Raw genomic sequence first — 11,449 nt, 5'->3', positions numbered from 1 at the left:
TTGTCATTCTTTTTTTCATATTTTACGACATATGTCAAATTCACTTCCTGTCATTCTCCGGCTTGTGCCATAATTTTTTAATTTTGCATTTTAAGGTAAAAAGAAGGTTTCCAATGAAATGTAGGGTTTATACTATGCAAATAAATTTTCTGAATCAAAAGTTATAATTTCTTTTAAAAAAATACCCTCATTGAACACAAGCTTACAGAGAATCCCGTTAAAAAATAATTTCTAACTTTCAGAACATATTATTATTTTTATTTATGTTATTTTGACAGCCCAGTGCAGTGCTGCCAACTCAGTAAACCGTCCAGACCATGGCCAAATTTTTTAGTGGCTGGAAAATCATTTGTCCGAACGATTGTATGGCCGAAACGTCTTAAAGCTTCTATCCTGATCCTAAAGCAGGGGTCGAATTTAAGCTTTTTTGTGTACTGGCCAGCCTGACCAGTGGACTGAAAATCAACTGGTCCGGCTCCAAATCGACTGGTCCTAAAAAATGACATGCATATGACAACTTTTTCAACTGTAATACTTAGTATCCCCCATAACTGATGTCGCAGGGAAATTGTTTTTCAGAGTTTTTTATCGGCAAATTTCTACTGGTCCGCCGGACCACCAGCTGACAAAATCTACTGGTCCGAAGCAAATTCTACTTGTCTCGGACCACCAGGCCAGAGCTACTTTCGACCCCTGTAAAGTCAATATTAATTTTGACACAACTGAACTGGTCCCTTTGTGCTTTATTGTTTCTACTTGGTACCATAGTTTTTCTGAGTAATGTCACAATGTATACTTTAGTTAAATTGTTTAGGCGCTGGGATCAGAATTCTTCAGGGCTTAGTAAAAAGAATGGAATCACCCTGAACTCTAAATATTGATTCTCTTATTATCATGATTATGATATGCTGTTATCTCGTATGCTTCTTTCTTTGTGACTATTTTTAACAAAGAATCAAAGTAATTAACTTTTAATATCATCCGTGTAATATATAAGCTCATTGTCTTTTTAATATGCAATTATACTGTTAAATAACAAAGTGATTTTAGCTATATAAGACCGTATAATATAAGCCCAGTGAATAATAATAAAATTGATGTGCTCCTAACCACAGGAGGAAATTACTGAAAGAAGATGAAGGTGCTAGTAGTGTCTTGAGATCTCTTGGGATTTTATGTATCTCCAGCTGTCTTTACATTTTTTCTAGTTCCTGGTGGTACAATAAAATGTATCTTGTATAGTTGAGTGTAAAGTGTTCTGTGATTTCTTCTTTGCCACATTTCCAGTATAGCGTGAGGGATTGACCTATCTGTCAGATGGCAATATTTATTTAGTCTTTTGTAACCTGTTCTAAATTCTGACATGATTCTCCCTATACATGCTATAGCTTAAATTTTGATAATCAAGTGCATGGGTCTTACAAAAGGAATACATGCATGAAGTTGTCTCCAGTTTCGCTTCTAGTTCATCTATTTTGCCATTTAAGTTTTATTGACATCTTCAGTTTCGCTTCTAGTTCATCTATTTTGCCATTTAAGTTTTGTTGACATCTTTACTGCACTTTTCATATCTGACATTGCATTGGTCACTTAGACATGAGGCCTCCTGTGCTGCATCTTTTGGTATGTGGTCTGCTATCTCATTCCCTGCTACATTTTGTATATAAGCATGGCCTTGGATCCAAGATAGGGTAGTGACTAGTCTGTATGCCGCCTCTCAGGAAGGACCCAATGTCTTCCTTACAGTCTTTTAAAAATTTCATGGTTAGCTTGTCAACATTTTTAGTTTGTTTTTGTCAGATATTTTTCATTGAAACATTAATGTACCTATTCATGTTTGAACTTTATCATGCTTATTTTCCTGCACACAATGATCCAAATATTTCTTTATGTTATACAAATGTATATTATATAATGTATACGTTATTTTGCATACCAATTTTTATCTTTTTGTGACGTCATTGAAATCAGTACAGTTCTCAAGACCTCTAAGGTCTATTTGAATATGGGATATCCTGAATATGTACAAATGAACTGTTTGTTCAACTTATATAGATATAATAATAAGAAGATGTGATATGCATGCCAATTGTTTGTATGTATGTTCCGTATCTCCTTCCTTTAGTCGGAGCACCACCATGGGTTATGGTGTAAAAGGGAAGACATTTAACACACTGTGTTGGTACAGATTTTATGTGAGCATTTGCATATCCAGTCTCCCAGCCTGGCCGTGACAGGTCTTACTACCAGAAAGTTAACCTTCCCCAAAACAATAAGTACAATGTAATAAAGAATACAAACACACCCACTCACTCGATTCGCTCATCCTCAAAAATATAAAAAATGCATAATGTAAAAAAACATTATTTACAAAATAAGGGATAAGGTCACCCCGGATGCCGCACAAATGCCTAGACAACGAACGGGAAACCGGAGAGGACATACTTGGAATCCAAACCGATACCGCTAAATGCCCAGCTGTATACCTGGTAGAGGAAAGCCGAAAATCCTATGATAAAGGATCTCGGAAAGAAACTGCCGATCCATTAGGGGAACAGCTAAAAACAATGAAAACAACTCCCCATCGTCACAAGTTATAAAAGTAAACCAGGCCATTATAGGCCAAAGTACGGTCTTCAACATAGAGCCCTAGCTCACACCAAACAGCAAGCTATAAAGGGCCCCAAAAATGACTAGTGTAAAACGATTGAATCAGAAAAACCAACAGTCTTATCTATATAAAAAACAAGAAACACTTGTGAACCACATAAAAAAATGACAACTACTGAACATCAGATCATGGTTTATATGTTATACTTGCAAATGTAGTTCCAATATATATCTGCTTCATGTTTTAGATGGCGATTCCAGCAGGTAAAACGCCTATCAGTTACCTTCAAGAATTGTGCACCAGAAGAGGCATCACTCCCCAATATGACCTGATGGCTAATGAAGGTGCTGTGCATGAACCAATATTCATCATGAGTGTAACTGTTGGGGATATAGTCTCCACTGGAAAAGGTAATCACAATCAAACAAATGCTGTTATTGTTAAAATGTCTGACAACCAACCAATCAACCAAAATAGCAGTCATATCAAAAGTACATCTTGAGGTCCTTCAAATATTCAGAAGAGGCCTTAAGCTGAGAAACTGTAATGATATGATTGTTTACAACACTACAGCTCAGGTGAATTTTGCTTTGTCCGCCCGTCCACAGTGGGAGTGGGCACCAGGTGGACAAAATTTCTAGCTTGTCCACTAGGCCCTCCCATATGAGTAGGCATGCAATTTCTTTTGTTTAATCGAAAGACTGGCAAGTACAGTCAATTGAAAAAAGCAGATAAGCATTTCTTATCACTATTTTTACAGAGAAAAAAAAGGTTATAGTAGGGTGGACACGGGTGGGCCGGTGGAAAAAGCAAAATCCACCCAAGCTGTTGTGTATATGACTCTATGTGGTCAGTTGACCTGTTTTTCTGTAACAAGGGTAATTTATCAAGATGTATTGATCCTTTTTACTAAAATAATCAACTGGATGATATTAACTTGTTTTAAGCTATTCATTATTTTTTTTCTTATAATTAAGTATTGATCAATAATGTTTTTTCAAAAAAACATATTTTTCAGAAGGTGTCATTTGACATCACTCAGTTTGGTAGTCATTTATATCATAAAACAGTATATTATTATTAATAACAAACCAAAGTGAACCAACGCCTGGTGAATCTAGTACAGTAGAGTCCATAAAGTGGATACTTCAGGTATGCAGGGTCGTTATGGTAAAAAATATAAAATGTAGAGAGTCTTATAACAACAACACTTTCATGGACTGCTGATACAATGTTACAATGGTAAGTAACGTTATAAATAGCAAAACTTTCACTTTCAATTGCTATTTATCGTTTCTTACCATTTTACCATTGTGGCGTTTAAATTTTTGAAACCTGATTTTGTACTTCAGCATGATTTTTTTTTTTTATCCTGATGACATTGCCCTAGGCCCCGAAATATGTTGATCAATAAATTTCTGCAGCAGTCCCTAAAGTGTTGTTGTTATAAGACTCTCTACAGTTATATTATTAATAGTCAAAATTGATCAGATGGACTTAAAATTATTATTTATGAATTAATTTGCTTTTGTTTCTATTTACCAAATAATATCTGTGAATTTTCAGGATCAAGCAAAAAGAAGGCTAAGCATGCAGCAGCCCAAGCAGCTTTAAACAGAATACTGGGGTTACCCAACAATGAAACACCTGAAGTTGTTCCTGAAAAGTAAGTACATTGTACCTAGAAGACAATTTTGGAAAGAAATTCACAAATTAGAAATAAGTAGATAAAAGTTTTTACAAAAAACCTGTAACTTGATATATTAATTATATACTGCTATATGGCACCTTCAAAAAAAATATCCAAGGAAGAATGATCATGATGATATGATAACATATTTGGGGAACTTCAAATTAACATTTTACTCTACACAATGTCTGTTTGTTTATCCAGAACTTCAAATTAACGTTTTACTCTTTACAATTTCTGAAAAAAGATTTGGTAAAATAAATAAGATTACACAACATTCTTCTATAAAAAAAAAAAAAAAAAATTTTCAGTGACACTAGCAAAAATGATGAAGATGGTCCAGGGAACCCAGTAGGTGAGCTACAGGAGTTTACACAGAAACGTCTCCTGAAACCACCTGTGTATGAGTTCTCCAGTGATATGGGACCACCACATGCAAGGGAGTTTTCATGTTCAGTTAAACTAGGAAAGTACTCAGAAAAAGGTAAGAGTTTAGAGCAAAAAAAAACCAACTAATAATATTTCTTATGCTCTTTTTTGTTGAGCCTTTGACTTTTGTAGAAAAAAAGCAAGTTATAGTGATCCTACATTTAGTCGTCTTAGTCCTCCGTGGCAACGTCCACAAATATTCACTCTGTGGTTAAAGTTTTAAAATTTTAATATCTTTCTTAAACTATCCTTGATTTCTACCAATCTTGGACATAAGCTTGTTTATGATCATAAGATAGTATCCAGAAGTAAATTTTGTAAAAAAAATAATCCTGTTTTTCTGTATTTTACTTATAAATGGACTTAATGTTTTTCTGCCAGGAAACATTACATTCACTCTGTGGTTAAAGTTTTTAAAATTTTAATAACTTTCTTAAACTATCCTGGATTTGTACCAAATTTTGCCAGAAGCTTTTTTGTGATCATAAGAAAGTATCTAGAAGTAAATTTAGTATATGCAAAATGATTTTTTTCCATATTTTACTCATAAATGGACTTCAGGTTTAACATTACATACAGTCTGTAGTGAAATTTTTTAAAGCATTTATTAGATTCATAAACTATCCTGGATTTTTACCAAAATTGAATAGAAGCTTCTTACAATCAAAAGATAGTATTGACAGCAATATTTTTATTAAGTTTTTCCTTATTTTTGTTGAGCCTGTTATAAACATCAGCAAAGGTAATCCAGACACTGTGTTCTGAAGAAGCCTTACGATTTTTATATGTTATGTGATCTCTCCATATTCCAAGTTGATGAAGTTTTAATTTATAAGGGCATATGATGAAAAATCATTAATGTGCAATACTGCAATATAGAGTTGACATGGTAAATGACTTGCAAAAAGTATAAAACCCCAATTTTAGCATTAGCGACCAAATTTTCGCACATGATTTGATCAAAAAAAAAATTGAACTCAAACAGCCCAAATTTCAAATGAATACACTGGCATAAACTATTAAAATTTTACTCTAAATCTGTATGATGATGCTTTTTATTTTATTAATAGAAAAATGCAAAATTTCATTTTTAAACAGGTGATAGGAAATAATGATTGTATTTTATCATCAACTTATACTGTTTGAAGCAGTGATTAGAAGTTGAATAACATTCTGTACAAGATGTTTTAATATACATACAACTTCTACCCTCCATCAGAGACCAAATGACATACAAGATAACCACTACATGTTACTATACAGCCTTCAAAAATGCGGAGAAAAAAAACACACCACAAAGTCAGCTATTTAAGTCTCCAAATTGACAAATGTAAATAATTAAAACAGGATAACTAACAGCCTTCAGTTGTGAATATAGCTAATCAAATGAAACACATGCCAGCATTGATGATGCTTAAGAAAAGTACACATGTCTAGAAGTTTTGAAAATCTGCAATTAAAAGATTAAAAAATGTAAGTGGATAAAAGTTTGAAAATTTGAAATTGATTTTATGAAAAGGGTTTTTATCAAGTTGGAAAATGACCTTTGATTATTTTTAAGCTCTTTTGTAATGACAAATATAATAACAATAGTGTTTCCATTTTCTCTCCAGGAACAGGACGATCTAAAAAGGAAGCTAAAAGGGCAGCTGCTTTGGCCATGTTGACACATATAAGATCATTGACACAGGACGGAGAAGAACAGGCAGTAATTGAAGAGGAGGAGGAGGAAGACGACATCCTCCTGGTAAATCTTATATCCTTAGAAGACCTTTATCAGGACTCCGGGATCCGTTGTTTTTAAGCTTGGGATTTTGGGATTGACCCTTTCGTGATCTGGGAATTCTTTTCTTTTTTTGAATTTCAGGATGTCAGGATTTTAATTTATTTAAATTCTGTACCTTGGGATTTAGTGTTTTTTTAACCCAGGATTTCAGGATCAGGCAGCTATAAGCATGAGTAGTATGTTAATTCTTTAACAATTAGCAGATGACCATTTATTTTTCATCAAAGAAATATGTTAGCACTTCTATTAAAACTTAAAAGTTGATAAGATGATGGATGACAAAATGATATTTAACTGAATTCCAACATAAGATGAATTCTTGTTGAAAATAATTATAAGATAACTCTTACATTTTTAAAGATCTCAGTTTATTTTGAACCATGAAATCTGCATATTTTTTGTATTCTCTTTACTCATAAAAAATGTATATCCATGAATACAATCGAACAGCATGGCATTTAAATGAAAAAAGCTCATCAGTTATAGCTTTCAGTGGTATGTAATGAAATATAGTATTACTTTTATTTCATAAATTATTTAACATCAACACTTATTGATCCTGTCTATCATATTAAATATGATATACCAGATAGAATTATGTTGGGGTTATATTTGTTTATACATATGCCTAATACACCTTCATAACATGAACTTTCCATTGAATGAAGTTTTAATGGGTTAAAATTTATATCTTAATATTGAGTTTAAGAGCCTGTTGTTTAACAAGTTTTTTATTTTTACAACAGAGTGCCACAGAACTCAGGCAGTCATACACAGCTCTGAAAGAGGGGAAGAAACGTGTTCCTATTCCAGCTGCCAAACAAAACAAAGAAATACAACAGTTTTACAACAAAATTGCCAAAGTTGACAAGAAAAATGGCAAAATAAAAAATGCTTCACTCACTGCCCCTTCAACAAACTACTGTCAGATGTTACAGGAGATTGCTGAAGCTCAAAGATTTGAAGTCAATTATTTAGATATAGAGGAAACTAGTCATTCAGGTAGGCTGTGAAGGATTTCTGAACATAAGTTACAAAATGGGGAATGTTGGACAATGAAATAAATGTCAGTGCAATAATGTAAAATGAAATTTAAGAAAACAAAACTGCTCAATTTCACAAAGTCTTGAAAGTCAATATTGGATCGTCTATGAAAAAATCCAGCATATCAAGATGACTCCAATAATAAAAAGTGACTACACCTTTATTATTTCTTCAATAATAAATACTTACAAAAGAGATCAGATATAACAGACCTTAAGTTGCTGTCCTTGCTATTATTTACATGGCTTATTGTGTCACAGTAATGTACTGTTTTCATTCTTTTGAATTGTATAAATAAACATAAGATGTATGTTTGCCAATGAGACAATTCTCCCCTGAGACCAAATGACAAAGACGTTAGATAACTTTCTAATAAATCTACCAGTACCCATTTATCTAGAACCTTTGAGTAAAGTTTTATGATAAGGTGATTAAATATTGAAAGTTGTCACATTAAACAGAATTTTGTGTAAATGGAGATGAGAATTTTATAATATACGGGAAATAAGTGTGTGTTACATGTAATAAAGTATGTACCCTAGAGACAGTTTATACAATTACTATAGTTAAGGGTAGTCCTCAGCAGTAGAAAAGACAGTTTATACAATTACTATAGATAAGGGTAGTCCTCAGCAGTAGAAACATATGTCAAGTTCTAAAGCAGTCTGACAAATTGTGTAAATTTTAATTGAGATTACCAAAGGTCTGCCATGAATACCAAGTACATGACAATAATAAAACAAAAATGTATCAAAGTGTGCGTGAAATAATTAATTCAAAATACTTTACCTGTTGAAATCATTCCATCATTAACTAGACTGTCTTCTCAATAATTTTTCAAATATTCAGGCATGATAATGTTAAAGTCATGAGATATTTTATAGAGAAAAGTTGAAAGATAACATATAGGTGTGCATGTGTATTATGCCAATTTTATTTATTTGCTATTACTCCTTGTGTTGTAGATTAATATTTGTTGTATTATTTCAGGATTAAGACAGTGTCTTGTCCAGTTATCAACATTGCCAGTAGCTGTTCTACACGGGTCAGGACAGAATATTTATGATGCTCATGCTCATGCAGCCCACAATGCATTGCAATATCTTAAACTTATGATCAAGTCATAGCGATGAAGCCCAGGTTGTCCCATAGCCTCACTGTGGATAAATAATGTCTTTTGTTATTGCTGTGCTACCTTGTTATTGCTTTATGAAAGCATTTTGTGTTGATATTTTATCTCTTATTATGCATGCCATGAAATGACTTATGAACTTATGGAGATGGTGAAAGATATGTATAGGAAAACAATCTTTTAGCTCCCACAACTACATGCAAAAAGTTGAAACATATTGTTGTAAAAGATTATTGGGTAGAAACTAGTGTTTCAACTTGGATATATCAACTCAAAAACATACATTATGTATATATAAATTAAATTATTATACATTTCATTATTTTTTTATGTGCTATACATTTCTAGGCTTGAAAAGAAAATAGAAAATTTCAATCTTTTGAAAGTTTGGCTATTGTGTCCTTTGAAAAAATAAAGGAAAGTGTTTTTGAATTGTAGTTGAATTATTTCAGAATATCCTATTTCAATTTTTTTATGCTATTTGTACTCAAGTTTTAATACATAGACTTAATATTTCTTAGTTGCTTTTTAGCATAAATATTTTTTACATTTCATATTTTTTTAGGTATTTTGTTAGAAAATAATTCATGTTTATATATGCAAAAAAGTTCGTTATTGTTTCTTGTGCATTTTAAAGTTTGTACATTCTTTGCTAGCCTTTAATACATTGTATCATTCTTGTTCTTGTAGATATGTGTATCTACAGAGGTCTACTTTCAGAATCAGTTGAGTTTATTTGCATATTACAGTAGACACTTCATTGACCATCAATTTTTGCTCAATGTTGACATAAGGAAAAAATCAAATGTTTACAGTACTTATAAATGGAGGGATTGAATATCGCTTGTATGGTTTTTTAAAGTTCATGTCGAAGAATTGAAATTGAAACTTAATTATTGTGTAGTATAGAAAAGTCTTATGGTGCTGAATTCATGATAAAATAAATTTAGATAATTTTATCATCAACTGGCCATTTTAACAAATATGCAGTTCATTGATTGTATAAATCTTACAAATATTTCAAGGGTTTTTATTAAGGGCATTTTAATTTTTTTGTAATAAACTGTTTGTATAAATGTCATATTAGAGCTCAGGTAAACAGACATGTTTAAATGATAAACCAATATGATTAAAAGGAGTTGTATATATCAAAGAAACAGCAACTTACAACTCAAGTAATTAATTTGCATCCATTGATATTTTTTATCACAACTCTATAGCTAAGTAATCTATAATTTGTCCTGTATTTTTAGAGCATATACATGTATGCCTTAATTCTTATCTTTTTTATTACACTGATTTGTTTTTCTGTCTCCATTTAGGTTCATTTGTCAGATATCTAAAAACTATGACTGAAATTTCATACTTTTACCTAGACAGACTTTTTCTAAGTTTTGCATTTACTTAGTTTTTAATTGAGATATCAAATGCAAGTGACCATTACATTTTTGACTAACAAGACTGGGTCACAGTGACCTACCTTTATCTCAGTACTTTTAAAGGGAGGGCATTATTTATGTCTTTTACATACCATTTAGTATAAAGCCATTCATAGCTTTCGCTAATTTAACATTTGGGTAAGACCCTAAGTACACCTAACTTGAACATTTATACAGAAGTAAAAATCTGGTCCTTGCTTTATGCCACATAATAAATTTTTATTAATTCAGGTAGAAATTACAAAATACTCACCTTCTCTATTGCGGTGTCTTTTTGTAAAAGTATCTTTATCAGCAAGCCAAAATAGTGATTACGGTACTTGAAAAGTCTTGGTTGTTAAGATGCAAAAAATAATTAAAAAAAGGTTTTTACAGGAGCATTTTATTTTTGAAAATATATATATCTCCCATCTGACATTTGGAAAATAATCTCAAATTGTTTTTTGGGGAAAATGTCAAACAATTTTCTCTGAATGAATTGAGAAATGTTTTATCTTGTTTTGTAGATTGCTACCAGCATTGCTGATCCATTGTTTTCTATTATTATATATTAATGTAAAGTAATTGTACTTTATGCTATTTAGCAGTATTTACATAGTAACTACTTGATGTAATATTCTGAGTGTTAGATCTTTGTAGGACATCTGGTATAGGGGTACCAGTGTTAACAATGATCCAAGGTTCAGTAACTACTTGATGTAATATTCTGAGTGTTAGATCTTTGTAGGATATCTGGTATAGGGGTACCAGTGTTAACAATGATCCAAGGTTCAGTGCTTTACACCTAAACATGTTTGTTGTATATTTAACATGAGTGAGGTTATGTCATATCCTGGGAAGAAGGAGATTTATTTTCTATGTTGTTATGTAATAAATGTTAAAAAAAAGCCTGTTTTGTATTTATATATTTTCCTTACACACCCTCATGGCATCAAAGCAGGGGTAACAAAACACACGACATGCGTGAACCAAATGATGAAAATATGTTTTGACCTGATTGAGAAGTATACATATCCCATGTCAAGACAAAATTAATAAACATGTGTTATTTGTTACCAAGGAGGCCCCAGGATTGATCCAGTCTTTTTTAAAAGGAGGGGGGTTCCAACCATATGTCCCCAATGTGAAGGCATTGATCATTAAAGAGTTCCAACCCCCAGAACCCCTCTCTTGGATCTATAAATGAGTCCATGTATAGCTACTTGGAACCTTCATTTACTATGATAGTGTGTGCAGATAATCATCAATAATCTGCTCTACAGTGAAATCAGTAAAAATGAAAATAAAAAAGTCAGATTTATGCCAAATCAGCCTCCAC

The 11,449-nt window shown here is 32.1% G+C and overlaps 1 protein-coding gene across 1 annotated transcript; it reads left to right on the top strand.

Moving 5' to 3' along the window:
* Positions 1 to 39: 39 nt before the first annotated feature.
* LOC134706698 (RISC-loading complex subunit tarbp2-like) lies at positions 40 to 8,999 on the top strand. The gene is made up of 7 exons (XM_063565870.1): positions 40 to 95; positions 2,859 to 3,021; positions 4,178 to 4,277; positions 4,613 to 4,785; positions 6,344 to 6,477; positions 7,263 to 7,518; positions 8,551 to 8,999. Exons 2-7 carry the CDS (start codon positions 2,859 to 2,861, stop codon positions 8,685 to 8,687), a joined length of 963 nt encoding a protein of 320 aa, XP_063421940.1. The 5' UTR covers positions 40 to 95; the 3' UTR covers positions 8,688 to 8,999.
* Positions 9,000 to 11,449: the final 2,450 nt, after the last annotated feature.

Source organism: Mytilus trossulus, chromosome 2 (assembly GCF_036588685.1).
Source record: "Mytilus trossulus isolate FHL-02 chromosome 2, PNRI_Mtr1.1.1.hap1, whole genome shotgun sequence".
Taxonomy (NCBI): Eukaryota; Metazoa; Mollusca; class Bivalvia; order Mytilida; family Mytilidae; genus Mytilus; species Mytilus trossulus.
The sequence above is the reverse complement of the archived record's forward strand: the minus strand, read 5'-3'. Positions and strand labels throughout refer to the sequence as shown.